A 20155-nucleotide genomic window follows, 5' to 3' on the forward strand; every position below is an offset into this window, starting at 1 on the left:
GTCTTTCTGTGCTATCGTTTGCCAGTCACTTGTTAAGGCCATAGTAAAATAGCCCCAAATTGGGAATGTGAATTTTTTTTCTCTCCTATACGCACAAAGATTAGATAAGGAAATGAAAGAAGCTGAGGAAAATTGTAAACGGGAATGTATTTATCCTTTACAAGTCTGCATTGCTTAATCTTGTGGCAGTATTTTGAAGATTAAGCTGCTTTTTAAGGAAGAGAAAAGTAATTCTTTGACAGGCCCTTCCTTTTTCCATGAGTGAGTCTACACTTATCCTAAAAAACAATGTGACAATGGAATTAGTGATTCCTAGTGACTGCCATTTTTCAGGTAAGCACTACTTATTCAAAAAAGAAATGCAATCTGTCTGTCTTCTTTAAGTAAATGCTGATTATGTAGTCTACCAATGAGCAATAACAATTAGATGGAATATTCAATTTTAATGAAACAACAGAGGATTTTAGGTCATCTCATTTTTTAATATTCAGATTTAACTTGCAGCTTAGTACATCATAGAAGACTAATAGGTACTTAAAGTGAGTAAATATCGTGCTGTTCTGTTGCCCATGCTACACACTCTGTGCCCTTGTGTCATTCAGTAAATCAATCATATGCCATTGTAATGAATTGTGTATTTATGAATTAATTACATACCTTAACATATCCTAAACAAATATGTCTTACACACTTGATTGTATTATTGATCACAAAATCTCTTTCTGGGATAGCAACAAGTATAAAACCAATAGCTCCAAAATGTATGTTAATAAATCTTTTCAAATGTTTTCAATAAAATAGTAGTAAGCTATGTAAAATCCTTGGTAGATATGCTGTTTTCCAAAACTTGTAGGTCATTTGGACTGAGTTCCTGCAATAACTTCCAACAGATAAATGATTCTTCAAAATGGAGGTGATCATGCTGCATGCTAAAAATTTAAAGAAATAGAGCCTCAAAGAGCCCAGTGGTTTTTTTTTTTCTTTCTTTCTTTCTTTTTTGTTTTTTTTGTTCTGTTTAAGCTTTTCTTCCTGAAAACATGTTATTGTTGGCTGCCTGAGTAATTGAAATAAGGAAATATACTGTCATTACAGGATTATATGTGGTAAGTAACCCACTGCAAAGTAAGCAGGGTGTTTTGTCTCAGTTTTAACTGTGTTCTTTCCTTTTTCTCACCTTATAAACTCTACTATTTTGCTATTTTCAGGTGGAAGATTTTGTCCTTTTTTTGTACAAAATAAGCTACTCCAATTAAGAAATGTAAAATAAAGATAGTTCTACAATAAAATTTGTTGTATTTTGTTTGCTATAACATAATATTATAGAATACAAGAAATTTTACCAAGAGTTTGAAAGAAGATAGGAATGAGATAAAAGAAAGACCAAATTGGGAGACCATCAACAGTCAAAGTTCATATATACAAACAAGGATGTGAGATATAATCAGAAATATATGTATTACCTTCTAATAATAATAATCTAACAATAATTCAGCTATCAAATTTTATGAAGAAATAATTATATTATCTACATAACAAAATTTAGAGTACAAGACTAATCAAATGATAAGTGTTGTAAGTAACAATTCCATACAAAGTTGATCAAAGTACTCATTCTTTTATTATATTTCATACTTATATTCTGGTGTTTTAGTACATATGAGATAAAATTCAACTTGTTCCAAATTTCCTTATTGATTACATGAGTGTGAGTTAGTTTGGTATACTATATGGCAAGACTTTCTATCTATTATCTGTCTATCTATCTATCTATCTATCTATCTATCTATCTACTATCTACGTATCATTTATCCTGAATATAAAATATTCTCATTTTACTTGAATTGAATAAAGATGGGTATATTCAATTAAGATGTATAGACAGCTGCAAGGGCCGGTTTGCAGTTCGAGAAAACTAAAAGCTTGCCTTGTCATATTTTATTTCTGTGGTTCTGCTTCACTGGCTTTCCAAGGTAAGTCTATACAGAGACATTATTTATGCTCATTAGGAGAAGAGTTAACCTCATGCTGTGAATTGTGTACAAGAGAGGGTTATTATTAATATAATTGAGTAATGAAGAAAGTCAATATTTTCTGGGCTATGGTTTATTACTTTAAAGAAATAATTGTCAGAAGTCATAAGAATTTGAATTTACAATGTCTCACTTCTCTCATGAACATCCTTCCTTTGCAAAATAATAAAAGATGGCTCTTATAACTTACTGAATTTTTACTATCTCATTAAATGTATCTCAAGGTTTTTACACTATGAAATATTTCACTGATAAATATATTTGGTTAACTTATTTACATTTTACAAATGATGAGATAGCTTTATAACTACATGCAATAGTAGATTAATTTAAACTCTCTTGAAAATGTATTTTTAAATATATTTTATTTATTTGAGAAAAAAAAGGCAAGGAGAGAGAAAGAATGGACACTCCATGGGCTCCAGCCACTGCAAATAAACTCCACATGTATATGCCACCTTGTGCATCTGGCTGACATGGGTCCTGGTGAATCAAACCAGTATCCTTCAGCTTTGCACACAAACACCTTAACCACTAAGCCATCTCTCAGCCCCTTGAAAATGTATTTTTAATTAATGAGAAATGCTAGCCCTTTGAACACAGAGGTAATGTGATTAAGTTCAATTTACACACACATTTACTCAGGCAGAAAGTCCCTCTCCCATTATGAGTTCCTAGTATGAATTAGACACTGAACTATGTTCAGGGGCTTTATGAGGACAGTATCCAGTTATATCTCAAAAAATCTTATAGTTAAAAGGAAAAGGAATCCAAACACAAAAATATCAGAGTTAAAATTATAACATGTATGTAACTGCAAGTAAGGCGTATGAATTAGGTTTCTTATAATTATCAGCTCTGAGGACTCGGGGCTAATTCACAAGAAAAGTAGCAGATATCTGAAAATTGCAGTGTAGGTAAAAATTTGTCATACATTCAATAGGACAAAAATTGGTTCAGACAATGGAGATATCTTGCTCTGAAATGCATGGTGACTGGTGAGGGATGATACAGCACATAGGAGATGTTGGCTTGCTGAGAAAGAGAGTAGAAAAATACGAGGGTGGACAAGAAAGCAGAAGCCAAAGAGCGGAGGGCCACTCATGTGTCGCAAATGAGCTCATATTTCATCAAGTAAACAATGAAGATCCAAGAGCACAGATCCAGAAAGCAGAGAGAAAACAGACATTCAACAGAGATATTCAAAGGTGGATTTTGTAATGTTTACAAAAGCAAAGTGGATAGTAGATTTTTAACAAAGAATAGCTCTGGGGTTGGAAAGATGAATGCAATTTACATATTAAAATTGTAGAATTGAGAATGATGATTTTTAGAAGAAAATACATTAACAATTGATATAAATACAGAGTTTAGATGACTAAAAGTTTAAATATCCTATAGCAATCCAAATAAACATACATGTGCTTTAAAGAATATATCTGTCTTCATATGAAATATAAGAAAAGGCAGTATTGACAGTTACTAGACCATTAGGTGAGTCACAAACACATTAACAGCAATCTCAGGTATACTGGAAACACTGGGAAAGATCTCTAGGTCACTGTGAAAAATTTGCTTGGTGTATTTGTATCTGATTTTATTCTCTTGAGTTGAGGTTGCTGTAAACTCAACAAAAAGTAATAAACAAAAACTATCATAAAGTTCTGAACTCCCAGTTGCAAAGTGCATTTTCAAACTATTGTAGCAGCTCATAGATAGATCGCATCTGGTCAGAGAATTAAGGGAAATGGCAGCTGGATAGTGGTGATTCTTAGAGAAGGGATGTCCATATCTTCAGAAGTATGAAAGGGGTGATTAGTAGAGAAGGTACAATAAAAGAAGAGTTTTACAATAGGGGATTAGGTTCAGGAAATTGCAAGCAACAACTAAATGCCAGTGTGTGGGCATGGAAGAGAATCACGGTTAAATATGATATATCCTGGGGGAATAAAGAAATCCCCATGAGTGAAAGAAGAAAATTGGTCTTCCCCTTTATCTACACAGGGCTTATTCTACTGTAGGAATTGGATCCTTGGCTGGATTTATAGGAAAATGATGATAACAAATGTATATCCCTATTTAATATTGACATCTAAGAGATGAAGAATGATGCCCATGCCAGAAGAAACTACAAGTAGAGAATTGGTCTTCTTTACATCAATCATGAGGTGATTAACAGCTGTCCAAGGGTGGTAATTAAGGAGCTAACCCATACAGAAAACCCTTTATGAATCCAATTCATTGTTTTCTTTTATAGCTGTGCATGAAGGATAGGGCTTTAAGCACTGTGATCTACCACAACAGCAAATGACTATGATATTCATAATAACAGGTCTTCTTTCAAGGACTAGGGATTTTGCTGATAATTCCATTTTTTAATATTACCATAGGGGGAAAAGAACGAACATTGTATAAACATTGAGATTACGTGAACTGACTGAAGGGAGTGTTGCCAATGCCATATTGCCAGGCTACAATTCTTTTCTTTCTCACTAAAATCCTCATAAATTCCTGAATCCATTGATTCTGTTGGAAATAGATTGCAAATTTCTGTTCCTATACATCTAATGACTTACAGAAATGCTTAGGGTATGTCAAATGAAAAACTATATATATGTATTCACAAAGGCATATTTATTTTAGTATTTTAATGAATAGCTATATATTAAATTTTATAAAAATAATATAGTATTTTATAATAAAGGAATAATATTATATTGTGAAAAGATTTGGAGAATAGGCTTTAACTGTGGTAGAAAACTTGTCCCATGAGTATATGACCCTCTACTTGATCTTCAGCAACCTCCAAAAGTATCATCTTGATATACATGATTATATATACAATTCTTATAATGCCAAATAATGGGCAGATATTTAAATATTTATCAATTTCCCAGCAGAAATGTAATCTGCATTCATCTGGGAAGAAATGTTCTTAATGATTAACCTCCTGTCAGTTAAAAAAAATGTAATAGACCTCACAAAACTTCCAAAATATATTTTGTGCTTTATATTGTATTTACAAGCATTACAAATAGCTAGCACAAATTTTAGATAAAAACATGTTCTCATGTAGGTATCTTCATTTTTATAGTTTGAAATAACTTAAATAAACATATGTAAATGAAGAGATTTATTCTATGTGAGAACTTCCCATTTTTTTCCAATTTAAAATGAAATTTGAAAGGCATTTCAGAACTACAACAATGGGAAATATTTTGCATTGAAAATTCTAAAAATCTATGTTCCATACACAATGCCTAGAATTTTCAATAATTGCATTTTTTTTCAGCAGTACTTTATGCTACCATTTATTCACTAACTCACTCCCATAGTTACTTGCACATTCAAATGGACAGAACACAGGAAGGGTGGACCTAAGGATTCATGGTCTTAAGAATAGAAGTAGAAACCAAGCACATATTCTTCCTAAAATCTGTTTTTCTACATGCTGAAAATTAACTCTATCCAACCTGCTCTACCACCATGGACCAGAAACTAATATACTTTTCCTTGTCTTTCAACAGTCCACATTAGTGAGAAGTCAGAAAGCACTTCATTTCAGGGGACCTTATGTAGAATCAGAGATACAGCAATTATCAGAAAAAGGTTGTGTAATACTTATGATTATCATATACAAGAGACATGCAAATTTCTTGGACACATGACAAGAATTCGTAACATCTAAATGTGTTACGATTTTATGATGTCTATAGACAAAATTTTCCCCAAACTATTCAATAATAGTTTTTATTAATATAAATGATAAAATTATCATTTTTAAATTAGAGAATTATAAAAAGCCAACATATATACATATTATTATAATAATCATGTAAAATAGTATAAATTTTAATTTTTAAAGTAGCATTGTCTTAAATTTCAAAATTTTCAGTTACTGCCAGTAGAAGTGAAATGCAGCATTGCAGATTTTTTTCTAGGTTATGTTTTATTTTAAGACTGGTAATACTGTGAAACAAAATACTTTTTATTCTTAAGTAATGAAGATATAGATTTTAGGGTAAACCACACTATTAAACCACTCAACTATTTTCATTTCTTAACAACTAAAGCAAAAAACTCTCTAAGTACTTCTTTATAAATGAAAATGATAGGATATATTTAAGTTTTATAAGGTAACTTTCTCATTAGAAGAAAATAAGCATTTTTTTCACTTTAGAAAGGTAGTGCCTTAAATAATGTTTATTAAACTTCTCAAGGGTAAAATCTCAAAAATTTGTCTATCTTAATACATTACAAATGGGCTCTAAAGCCTCATTTGGGCTTCAAATGGGAAAAAAAAAATAATTACTATCATAATACAAAGATTTCACAGATGTAAGAAAAGAGGGTGCTTACAATTATACATTTCCCATTTACTTTTGCACTCATTAAAAGCAGATACTAATGGAAAAAAATGTAATTATTATCCGAATCCTGAGTTATTTCTTAAGTTGTAATAATAACTTTGCCCATAGAAAATGATTTCAATACATTAAGTATTTGTAACTTTTAAATGCTACACCAAACACACAAAATACTGGTGATAACTTTTACATTAAATACCTGGCTAAAAAATGGTACCTTTGATGTAGTAGTTTAAATGAAGCAAACTAACATTGACATTCCTGCCTGTGTGGAAGGGAGTTAACATCACCATTTAAAAATGATTGTTTACTTTACATTAGATTTTCCTTAACAACATTACTATAAACAAGTGTATTTATACAAGTAAGGGCCCTCTTACAGTTTATGCATAAATACATTTTTCGCTGCATAAACTGGTACTTGGAACAAGGACAAGTGTTAATACTAGCTAATCCTGATCTTTATACATTAAGTGAAATCAGGACAGATTTTTATGTGAAGTAAGATATACATTACAAGATATCAAAAACATCAAATTAAAGATAAATAATACTGATAACTTTTATAAGAAGATATCAGATACATTTTTTTTCAGTCTTCTATTTGTTTATGGTACTAACTAGCTTTGGAGAAATCCCTATATGACAGTATTCAGGAGAATTTTAATACATTTGGAGTTCCTTGGATGAATGTAGAATTTTGTCATATATGTTTAACTTAGAATACTGTTCAGAAATGTATCTGTAATAGCAGCTCTAATCTCATGACTTTACTGTCAATTAATGTTTTAAGTCAATATTTAATGATTTATGCAATACCACTTTGGAATACACAAACTGATTGCTGTTATTCATACCGTCATAAATCCATCCAGCAAACCTGAATCGGGTTTTGGTGGTGCTTGCAACCGTTCCATTGACCACTTTTCAATGATGGAAGAGACTTGGGTATTCTCCGTATTTAATATTCTGAACCCTGTCATATTTACACCACTATATCTGTAGGGTTCCACATCAAGAGCAAAGAGGTCCTGGAAGAGAGAAGTTCCTTTGTTACTAAAAGTAGAATTTACTCACAAGCACATGCTACTGAAATCGTTCCTGATTTGTTTGTTTCTGAGGTATAGTCTCCAGTCCTGACGAACCTGAAATTAACTGTGTTTCAGGGTGGTCTTGAAATCATATCAATCCTCCTATCTCTGCCTCCTAAGTTCTGCTACTAAAGGAATGTGCCACCACACCTGGCTGAAATTGTTGGTTTCAATTTCACAGAAAATGGAACACCATTGTGTCCCCAGTGAGGTCAATGAGGAAGGTCCAAGTAGACTTGATGCCATGCTTTGAAGAAGTAGATATGTACTCTGTACCCATGTGTCTATATGTTATAGTAAAATTCAACTAATAAAATAGCCTCTACTGTAACTTACATTTAAGATAAGCATAAGCATAATACTATGAAAGATGAGATAAAACTAGCAAGATTAACTGGCCTTCTTGATTACAGGACCCTCTATTTCCTTTGTCTGATGGGCCATCAGCAACTTCACCATTGTGAGCAGTTCATTGCTGTTGCCCTCTCTAGTGTGTATACTGTGAAACCTCTTTCTTTCCCTTTAGTATTCCCATAAGTTATGAGACCAATGGCATCAAAGGAATTGGATGTCACCATAAGGATAAACAGCATGTGGTGCATCTACCCTCTTTCCACCTAGCACACCTTCAGATCTCACAAACAACAGTGAAAATCAAGGCATGATGAATTGATCCTATGTGAAGCTTGCCTATTGAGTCACATATCCAAACAAATTTGGTAGCAGGAAGTAATTCAAAAGCAACTGACATTGGTCCATTTTGTACTGAACACTGAAAAGAAATCTTTATATTTTTACCATTTAATCTGTGTGATCTGGCCAGAGATAAAGCATAGTCAAGATACAAAGAAATATATGGAAATAAATGCTAAGAGGAAAAACAGTGAAATTGTTTCTCTCTCTCTCTCTCTTTCTCTCTCTCTCTCTCTCTCTCTAAATATGCAAGACCCATGCACATACATATGTGTAGAAACCTAGGGAGACCATTATATTACCTCTAATATCACTCATCAGCGTATTTCATTGTGAAAGATTCTCACTGAATCCAGGGCTGCCATTTTGTTCTGTCAGACTGGCCATCATTCCTCAATGATTCTCCAGTCTTCTTTTCTCACAATATTTGTGGTACATGAATGCATGTCCATACCTACCTGTTGATGTGGGTGCCAGAGAATTATTCAACTAAGGGCAAACAAAGCCCTCTTGTGCTCTCCTAATGGCTGGGCAAGGATTGTTACCACTGAGTGATCTCCCTAACCCCATGATTTTATTTTTAGAAAAAAAAAATCACAGACAAAACAGGATCTTAATTGAAATGGACTCAGAACATTTTACCACAACATATGGGGCCTTAGTATCCTCAGTATTTCAAGTTGGAGGAAATTGGGAAACCTACAGAAGCAGGAAGATCACTTTCTCTCCTGAAGTGGGTCATAAAAGAATTCTTTCACCTCTATAATAAGACTCTGCTTAAAAAAGAGCCATATATCTGGTACTAACTTTACTCTCCATTGGAAAATTTGGTTATCTTTTTCAGATAGATACAGATCCTAAGGAGAGAATCAGCCCATCATACCTCAAAAGGGCCTGAGCAGAAACCAAGAGCAATTGAGGAAATGAGCAAGAGTGCTGATTTCATGGTGAACCTGGTACCAGCACAAGGGTGAAGGAGATAGACACAGAGAACAGTCAACTCCTACAAAACCAGATATCCAGAGACACAGAGGATCCCAAGACTTCATCACTGAAGCAGACCTAAAACGAACCCAACATGGCTCATGGAAATTTGTGTAAGAGAGGGTGGAAAGAATGTCACAGCCACATGTTGGGTTATGATACACAGAGACATTGTCTCATACTCACAACTCAAGGCTAACCCCACAAAGTATGACCCATATTCCCCAACAAGGAGGGTCCCTGCAAGGAGAGGGGGCGGCAAAGGAGGAGGCTAACAATGGTACCAACTTGACTGTATTCACTGAGTACAAAATTAATAGTAAAAAGAAAAAAAAAGGAAAAAATAAAAGAAACATTTCCCAATATGGTTCTAGAAAACTATTTGGTACTAGAAGAATCTACATAGATGGTTCTAAATTTCAACTAATCTTCTTATAACCAGGTGATAGTAATCATATTTGCATACAATCTATTTAACAAACAAAGCATAAAAACACAAATCTCTCTGTTTCTTTGTGCCTCATTTCTGAAGATTTTCATGTAATCTGCAATTTATGTGGAAAAAATGTATATGCTTTGCTCTTATGATTCTTTTATTTGAAGGGAAAAACTTCTCAATTATGAAGTATTAGATAAGCGAGAAAAATAATTTTCTCCCCTATTACTTCCATTGAAGAATGACCAGACTTGATAAGACAAAGGACATTCAAAATGGTGATTTCAGATACAAAAACAAATCTCGCTGCCTATAAACTACAACCTTCTGCAAAACCAATCTGCTGGGGAAAAAAAAGTCATCAAAGTAAGCTATTTAGATCATCTGAATCTTAATAATTTAATAATACACATCAAGAATCTTTCTAGCAGAGATTAAATTTGGAAACATTTGAGGAAACAGGAGAACAAAGATTAGACTGATCATTGTGAAGACAGAGGCTATGACACAGCAGGTGTACAAAAGAGAAATCAGAAAAGTACTATGATGATACAGGGAATCAGAAATAAGGAGGTTTTTTTTTTTTTTTTTTTTTTTTTTTTTTTTTTTTTTTTTTTTTTCTTGAGGCAAGCCTTTTTTTATGAAAGATAGCAGAAGTGAGACAGAGAGAAGTTGTGGGGCAGAGAATTGGTGTGCCAGGGCCTCTGGCCACTGTAATCGAACTCCAGACCGGTATGCCACCTTGTATGTGTCGTCACCTTGTGCACCTGGCTAATGTGGGATCTGAGGAGACTAACATGGGTGTTTAGGCTTAGCAGGCAAGCATCTTAACTGCTAAGCCATCTCTCCACCCAAAGGAAAGTTTTTAATAACATGCAAGAAAGTTAATTTTGAGCATAATATGGATTTAAGTATTTTGAAGTTATACCATTACCACAACATTTAGAATTGTTCTACATTATATAGTAATTAAGAATATTTGACACAAAGAAATTTGAGGAAAAATGGGTGAATCTGGAGCAGATCATCCTCAGTGAACTTACCCAATCACAGAAAAAAAATTACCACATAGTCTTACTCATCTATAGCACCTAATCTGAATCAACCCAAGATACCTTACAAACCCAGCAAGCATCTCATGGACTAGACACAAAGATGGATGGGGAAGGAAGGGAGGGCATAGAAGGGGTGGGAAACAGTAATTTAGACCTAAATGGCAATGGTACCATAAAATTCTAGTTCCTAAAAGGCAGACCAAATGGATGAACCCTCACAAGGCCCTTATAGAAACCACCTGAACCACAAGACACTGGAGAGGGTAGGATCAATCTAACCTAAACCTTCTACATCTTCCCTCCCTCCCTCTCCCTCTCCCTCTCTCTCTTTCTTCCCTAACTCTTGTATATTAGTTATTTTCTTCCTCATTTTCTTAATTTAATTTTTCTTTCTTTATTTATTTGAGAGCTACAGACACAGAGAGAAAGACAGATAGAGGGAGAGAGATAGAATGGGCGCGCCATGGCTTCCAGCCTCTGCAAACGAACTCCAGACGCGTGCACCCTCTTGTGCATCTGGCTAACGTGGGACCTGGGGAACCGAGCCTTGAACCGGGGTCCTTAGGCTTCACAGGCAAGCGCTTAACCGCTAAGCCATCTCTCCAGCCCTCTTCCTCATTTTCTTAGTGTGCACTGACCTGTGACTCCCAGTACCAGCATGGAGCTATCATCCACAATAAACTCTTGATCAGAGAAACCTAAAAAGGTTTCATAAAAGAATGACAGATTTCTGTCAGAGAACTTGATGACCCACCAAAGATTAGTGGTAAGACCCTATTGCTGAAGACACCATATGCAGCCGACACATAAAATGGAATGGAATGGCTGGAAGCCAGGAAAGAGAGGTGCTACATGGGTGACTAGGGGAAATAATCAATAACTTTCCAAGCAACTCACGGTCTAACCTACTTAGCAACAAATAACCAGTTGTGATGCCCACACAAGTGCAATAGTCATACACAGCCATGGTGGGGAACCAACTGCTCTTGATTTGGCTAACTAATCCCCTCAGTGGTAAGGGACCCATAGCTGGAGCTGGGAAACAAGGCAGTGTCATATCTAAACATAAACCCTCTTTCTAATATCAAGCTACCATCAATCATGGGCTACAAGAGGGCCTACCCCTATTAAACTCTCTATAAAAAAAAGTAAGGGTTATTTCATTTGTACTGGAACTAACTTACTCTCCTTTGGAGAATCTTCTTCTCTTTTTCAGATAGATGCATATCCTAAGGAGAGAGCCATCCCATCATACCTTAAAAGGGCCCTGGCTGAAACTAAGGAAAATTAGTGAAACAAACAACAGTACTCTTTTCCTGTTGAACCAGATACCAGCACAAGGGGGAAGGAGACCAACACAGAGAAAAATCAACTCCTAACAAATCAGAGAGCCAGAGCCTCAGAAGCCCCCAATACCTCATCACTGAAGCAGACCAAAAATGAACCCAACATGGCTCAGGGAAATTTTTTGGAAGAGAGAGTGGAAAGACTGTCAGAGTCACATGTTGGGTCATGATATGCAGAGACATTTATCATACCAATAACTGTGGGCCAACTCTACAAGACATGACCCATATACCTCAATAAGGAGGGGCCAATGGGGAGTGAGTAGGTCATGGATGAGCCTAATAATGGTACCAAACGGCCTGTATTTACTGAATAGAAAACTAATAAATTTTTTTTTTTAAAAAAGAATATCATGCATAGGTACTTAGACTTTATTTAAGAACGGGTGAAAACTTGACATCTAAACATATAAAGAAAATAACGAGGAGGAAAATAATAGGACAGAGGTTCAAACTGGGAAATACTTGCGTAGTTGGGAAATGGGAAGGAAAAAATTATTGAAAGAGCAAGAGACTGATGTCACAGAGTAAAAGAGTCCTGGATAATGTACGAAGTAAGAAGTACAATGTAAGCCTGGCATGGTGATGAATTGCCATCCTAGTACTCCCAAGAGACAGCGAGGGTGCCAGCTCAAGACCAGCCTGTTGTGCTCCATGGGGAGATCTTGGCTCAAGTCAAAAGAAACAAACAAAAGTGATGAAAGAATGAAAGAAAAGAGAGATAAATTAAAAAGTAAATACTTTTATTTTGAAAAGTCAAACTTTCATGCATAATCAAAATATGATTGGTATGTGAAGACAAAATGTAAAGGTAACATTCAAGTTTTAACTGCATATTAAGCAATATTGACTTTTAAAAATACAATCAAACAGAAAATTTAATCTACTAAAATGACAGTTTTAATAATTGAAAAGAGAATCAAAATATACACAAGAATTTTGAGTTGAAGAGATGCCTTAGTGGTTAAGGCTCTTGACTGAAAAGCCAAAGGGCCCAGGTTTGATTTCCCAGGACCCACATAAGCCAGATGCACAAGATGGTGTATGCTTCTGGAGTTTGTTTTTGGCAGCTGGAGTCTCTGGTGTGCCCATTCTCTCTCTGTCTCTCTCTCTCCCTCTTTCTCTCCCAATAAACAAATAAAAATAAAATATTAATATTTTAAGAAAACAAGAGTTTGTATTTGTCTCAAACATTAATGTTTTTCAATGATCTAGTTTTAAAATCCATAAGGATTTGAAACTTTTTAAAGCAATATAAAAATAAGACATATAGTATTTCAAATTTATATCCATTAATATATTATTTCAAAATCATCTGCTTCCTCCCAAGAGTTAGTAATTCTTTCTCATAATATGTTCTGGGTTCTACCAAAATAAAACATAAATATAATATAAAGTATAAAAAGAAAATAAAGCATATAAATAAAAGTATAAAATAAAAATAAAGTCTATAAAATAAAGTGTAACTGCAAATCTGTCATTCATTATATTACTTATAGTTAAACCTTGATTTCATCCACTGGAAGAGATATAATACAATGCATTAATATTCTGTTTTAAATAACTACTTACCAAAGTGGTAAAGATATAATGGTAGTATTCTGTCATCATTCCCATAGCTAATGCCTAAGAAATAAAGAATGAAATCAAATAAAAAGACCAATACAGAAAGCCTACACATTATGAAATAAATTATAAAATACATTATTCCACTAAGCTAGATCAGGATAGAATAGTACAATGCAATACAGAATAACCCCTATGTTCATCAAATTGGGTTAAATTGAAGCTTTTCAAAGGAGTAACTTAGAAGGCAGGGGTAGGACCATGGTGAGTTTGAGGATAGCCTGAGAATATGTAGTGAATTTCAGGTCAGCCTCGGCTACTGTGAGACACTGCCTCAGAAAAATCAAAATCAAAATAATAACAGTAATAATTAAAACTAACCATTTTATGTTCATATTTGTCAATTAGTAGAATGAAATTTGTAATTTCACAACATATAACTTTCAGTGAAGAAAGGACAGATACTTGTGAAAAAAACTGAAATATGAAGTATATAATCTAAGAAGAATCACTGGTTAAATGGACATTGACATCAAACGTTTGAGTACAGAAAGGATTTTAGGGAATAAGTCATCTAGTAATATTTCTTGGATGGTGTGGTGGTTTGAATAGATGCCCCCCTAATATATTTAGTTCTTTTTAAATTTGTTTGTAGTTTGCATCTGTAGCCACCTGGCTGGAGGCAATGTCACTGGGAAGATCTTAAATTTTGGTGGTAGGTTTCAGATTTCAATCTAAAGATATGTAAAGTGTGCCTAGCCGGAGTTTTGAAGTGTGCTGTGATATGTGGCTTTAGGCTTGTGCTTCTCTCTCACTGCTTGGGCCTGTGAAGGCAGGCCAGCTTCTTCTGCCATTATGGAACTTCCCCTGGATCTGTAAGCTTCAATAAATCCCTTCCTTCATAAATGTGCCTGCTCTGGAAGTTCATCTCAGCAAACTTGAAACTGTCTGCTACGGATGGATAATAATTTTATAAACCTACAATGTTCCGATGAAATTAAGCAAAATGAAAGAATATTTCCCTTGGTAAATATTTTCTAAACTGTTTGGGCTGTGTCGAATGCTTCTCCTCTCCATAGTCAATCAATACCAGATCAATATTGCCCAGTTTTCTTATGTGATCAACTCAAACAATATAGAAATATGGAAAAAATAATGATTTGGATGTCGAGATGTAAGTAACACTTACATGATGGTAGGGGTGGGAATTGAGGCAATGACGAGAGATAGACTGACTTGCCTCTGACAGGTGTACCTGCATTGCTACAGCTTTTTTCATCACCTTCAGAGAAACTCTAATGAACACTAGAGCAGCAGAACTTTAGATTTATTAATTAGTCTTTCGTTCACCCTTTGATATTTAGTGATGCATGCCTCTCTCCCTCCCTCTCTCTCTCTCTCTCTCTCTCTCTCTCTCTCTCTCTCTCTCTCTCTCTCTGTGTGTGTGTGTGTGTGCGTGGGTGTCTTGTATATGTGAGCACACATGTGTACATGAAATTGTGAAAGCCAGAGGTTGACATTGGCACTTTCCCTCAATGAGTTCCCACTTTATTTACTGAGGCAGTGTTTCACCTGAACCCAGATCTTACACATTTAAGTAACTAGCTAGTCATTTTGCACAAGCGGTCCTTTATCTTCTGCCCTCTCCATTTCGGGGATTATGACATTACAACCATTTATGTATTTTTCATGCATTTTTGCATGACTGTTATTATGCATTTATGTTGGTCCTGGGTATCTGATCCCTAGTTCTCTTATTTGTATGACAAGTATCTATGTACTGGGCCATCTCTACAGTCCCTCAATATTTGATTTTTAAGTCAACAATCAGCTAAGGACTATGATGCTTGAAGCAGAAAATGCTAGAAATAGAAACAGAAGAGGTAGCTATTTTTACATACCTATTCTGGGGCTTTACAAAACAATCAACAGAGATAGTATTGAAAGGTTAGTTTTTTTTTAAAAAAAATTGTCTCTTAACCTTGTTTTAATTACATACCACTATGTCTTCCTACCATTCTTGAAAATGTTTGTGCTATTTTTATACTAAATAGGATTAGATCAGTATTTTCTTATATGAGTGGCCTTAAGAAAACTAGTCCTGATATATATTATATCCTATGGAAAGACCACATACTAATTTGCATAAACTAAAATATTAAAAAACCCCAATATTAAACTGGAGTCATGATAACTCCATTACATAGCAATTTAAAATTTGTTTACCCACATGTATAATTTGCAAGCAATTTACTATGCCAGTTAGACCTAGGAACAACATTGTTCAAAGTTTACAATAGGGAAACTACATAGATATATATGTGCATATCACAATTTTTAATTTTAGCTATGTCTTGTAATTGTAAGAGTTTATTTACAGCTTAAAAGTTTGTATTTCACACTCTATGTTCTGAACTTTGAAGTTCTTGATTACTATTTTCTCTGTGTGATAAATGTCCTTGTGAGGTTTAGCTTCAGAGCACGTTGGCTATGCCCTAGGGCTGCTCTGTGACAAGTCAGGATAGAGGTAGAACTATCTGTTCTTGAGGCATTGCGTCAAAGAAAAAAAAAAAAACTCAACTCACTTATAAGCTTTTAGGCAAGAAAGCTTAAAATTCACCATTGCTTGATGTTTAGTAAAAATAAGTTAGTTGAGGTGAATGTTACATAAATTATATAAGCCCACAAGATAAACTTATTGCTATCCCTTTTCTGGATTCTTATTACTGGAAAGAGAGTAGTTGAAAGTTAATCCATTTTTGCTGTTCAGCATGGATCCTATGTCTCTGGCATTTGAATATCAGCCAGTGTTGAAAAATCTCAGAAAAAAAATCACAGATATACATCCATTACATTGGTTCACATTTATTATAATAGGTTATTTACTTTGTTTCTGAACTTTCTTCTGGAAAAACTGACACTCACATATGAGACAAATCATCTCTAATACCAGGTAAGTTGGAAACAAATACCTATGTCTGTGGTGTATGATCACTGAAGGACAGAGAATCATCCTTCTACATAATGAGGCCACTCGCTGTAGTCTGACTTCTATATTCTCATTTTACATTTGCTCTTACTTGTCATTTTCTAAACTTGTGTGCATTAAATACTTTTCTATTAAATAATTAATTTTTTTAAATTATCTTTTATCCAACAGATCAGGAAATAGGCAAAAAAAGACACAAAAATAGTGTGTGTGTGTGTGTGTGTGTGTGTGTGTGTGTGTGTGTGTCACTGAGTCATGGTGTGCTTTCAGAGAAAAGCAAAAGTCTCCTTTCCAAATCTATTTTCTAAATGTGATCAAGAATTGTTTTGGAATAATATGAAAAATAAATCCTTACTCTAGATTTCAGTGTTTCTTTTAGTGCACAATTATATTCATACTCAACAAGCCAAACATCAAAGAAGCAAAATACCTCATATTTTTTATTACCCAAATATAAACCTAGAGCAATTTTGTAAACCAATTAAATATTTTATTGTAGTGAAACCAGCATTCATATTAGAATATTGGACAAGCATCTGCTCAATAAACTAACAATGTTATAACAGTCATTTCTCACTGGTAGTTATATTTAATAGGATGTAATTTACATCACACTGAGTGTCTCTCCAGAATGCATATATAATCCTACATTTGAGAGGATTGACAACAGTTTACAAATCCCAAATATGATATCATACCAGTTTACAGTTTCCAGAAAGCTTAAAAGACAAAATCCAAAGATTTGAGTTTGAATCCAGGTTCTTGTTGTCTCTCCCTCATTTACACAAAAGCAGTTTCTCACTGGTCTAGGTCTTACCAGTTTATTGTTAGGTCATTGTGTTAACTAACACTGATTAATATAAATTGATGGATTAGGTCAGGCTTTATTGTGGAAGGACGACTGCCAACATCACTAAGTGAGATATTAGTCCCTTTGCCCATTCTTTGCTACTGGACATTAGTCATCAATTCTGAGGTCTGACTCCATTTCCTTATCTGTGATGAACAGATAGCCCCTACTTCTTGTGGTCACAAGATGTAAAATAACAATTAATATAGAAGACATTTCACTTCAAATGTCAGCTGAAGAGTAAGTTTGTTTATCTTATTCATATGGGTTGAGTGTAACGGACAAGTTATTCAACTGTGTATTCATGGTTTTTTTCCTCATTTCAGAATAAACCAAATACATATTAATCAACAATCCCAATAATAAACATCAATACAGGACTTTGAAAATAACCTCAAACCTTTGATCTGCTTTGAAGACCATCTGTATTTAAATTTATTATCTTTTAAGACAAAGTAATTGAAAGCAATTGTCAGACTTACTATTACAAAACTGCATCAAACAGATTTCTCTGACCTGTATCTGACTCTGTAATAATAATGAATTACTTTTTTAAAGATCATAGCTTAAATACAAGTTTATAAAGAGACTGGGAAATAAATTAATTCAAACTCACCTGTTTTAAAATGCCTGCAGCCATTTCATGACTGCAGTCAAAGATAACATGAAATTCCTTCCCTCTTTTCATTTCCTTCAGTAAGGGTTTTGCATCCTTGGTATCAGCAGGCAGCTGACGGATTTTAAGTCGAAGATTGTACCTTGATGGAGCTTTGATAAGCTCTTGCAAACGAATGAGACCTTTAATTAAAAATTAATAATATTAGAAATAAAGAGTGACTCAGAGAATCACAAGTAATATAATTACAATATGATTTTCTGGATCATGAGTAGGTGTATGGGTGCATTTCAAGGTGCAATCATTAAAATGGACAGTTTTTTAAATTCACTTTAGGACAGTTTTGCTATATAGTTTAGACTGCCCTCAAATTCACTATGTGGACCAGGCTGACCATGAACTCACTGTGAGGGAACCTCCTGCGTTGGACTACGAAGTAATAGGACTTAGCTATGTGCCATCAGGCCTGACAAAATTCTTATTTCAATAAAACTCCATATCCTCTGTTACTGGAACTGTATCTATTACAAAGCAAAATGTCTAGGAATTGTTCCTTTAAATTATCCCCCATTTTTCCCAGTTTAAATTTCTCTGATCTTCATAAAATTACATAAATGCAGACTGGTCATATCCTAACATTAAATGACTAAAGAACAGAAAGCAACTAACTATTGCCTTACAAGATTTTGTGATAGTCAAATGCAAGTTTGGAGGAGTAAATCTATGCTATCTTGAATATTGGGCTTGAATATAAAACATTATTTTGGAGAACACTAAAATTGGTTAACACTAATTTTGTATTAACATATAAAACACAGGAAAAGAAACTGGCATAGAAGTGTCTGTAGTGCATGGAAGCTTGTCATTGCTATTACATAGGACCACATGAGAAGAATATCATCATATTTTGAAAAAAATAAGTGTTGGTTACTAAATACATTCTTGGAATATATTAATATATTTGACACTGAATGAAACATAATACCTAACACTGAAATCTGAAAGAACATGTGAGGAGACTAACATGTTACCAAAAGACAATGAAGTACAGAATTAGAGATTAGGTCAACAGTTTTAGATGGAAAAAGTTCAACTGATTTAAATAGAGTTTCTGAAAATAATATTTATAGAGTTCGTTCTAAGTATAAATACTGTCAAGTATCTCGAGTTTCTCAACTGCTACTGTGGACAGTTCATGGAGCCATCAGGTACAATAAATGTTTGCTTATGCTCTGCATACATATACATCCCTGCTGGCATTGATAGAACAGATTTCAGTGTGCCAGGCTCCCTGGGGAAGGACATTGAAAAGTGAAAAAAAAAAAATCACTGTTGTTATCTTGTACATGAAAATTTGAGTGAAATGTTGTCTTCAATTACTCCTTCAACATGTATTTTGTGCATGTCTACTACATGGAAGACCTCATTTCATGGATAAATATCATGAATGGAATAACAGTATTCATGCAGACTTGAACTGTGTGAGATGGTTGACTGTGATTTTTTTATGCAAAAGTAGTTTCTGTAACACTTTTTACATCCAATTTTTCACTTGTCATTTCAGTCAGGGAGAAGAAATCTAGATGATAGTTTGAATGCTAGGGTAGACTTATAGCTTTAATTCCTGCTTATAATCACCTTAGGCAACCTGACATCATAATCTTCTTGCGACTTTTAAGGTTGTTTCTGTGTCACATGATGTTATCTCTTGTTTTTTTTTTCTATATTCCTATTGTTTATACTTTTCCTTCCCAATTCCACAATATTTTCATAGAAATCACTGACTGAATTATATGATCTATAGTGCTTTGCCTAAATGGGAAAGGGTGGAAATAATTTATGATGTAATAATGACTATTCACTTACCAATTTTATGTGGGATATTTCATGGTACCTCAGCAGTGTAATTTATCTGGATGAAGCTTTTATACAAGGTAAGGTGAACTTAAGCAACATAAATATCTTTTAATTACAACATTAGCTATAGCTTTCCTTTTAACCATCCCTCTTCATGCCCCCATGCCTTACCTTTACAATTTACCATGTGATAGCTCTGCCACTTTGTGAAAATATTATCTTAATCAAACTCATCATATGCAAACTAATATTGCACTTTGTAAAATGAACATTTT

The 20155-nt window shown here is 34.1% G+C and overlaps 1 protein-coding gene across 5 annotated transcripts in view; it reads right to left on the reverse strand.

Annotated features, from left to right (window-relative positions):
• The window catches only part of Grik2 (glutamate ionotropic receptor kainate type subunit 2), a 744982-nt gene that overhangs the window by 433203 nt on the left and 291624 nt on the right, over window positions 1-20155 (reverse strand). For all 5 annotated transcript variants that reach the window (XM_004660601.2, XM_045155009.1, XM_045155007.1 and 2 more), the window contains 3 exons: window positions 18024-18205; window positions 13575-13628; window positions 7255-7428 (listed from right to left, as the gene is read on the reverse strand). In XM_004660601.2, the coding sequence (XP_004660658.1) occupies window positions 7255-7428; window positions 13575-13628; window positions 18024-18205 (410 nt within the window). The remainder of the gene's footprint in view (window positions 1-7254; window positions 7429-13574; window positions 13629-18023; window positions 18206-20155) is intronic.

The sequence above is a fragment of the Jaculus jaculus genome, chromosome 7 (genome assembly GCF_020740685.1).
Source record: "Jaculus jaculus isolate mJacJac1 chromosome 7, mJacJac1.mat.Y.cur, whole genome shotgun sequence".
Taxonomy (NCBI): Eukaryota; Metazoa; Chordata; class Mammalia; order Rodentia; family Dipodidae; genus Jaculus; species Jaculus jaculus.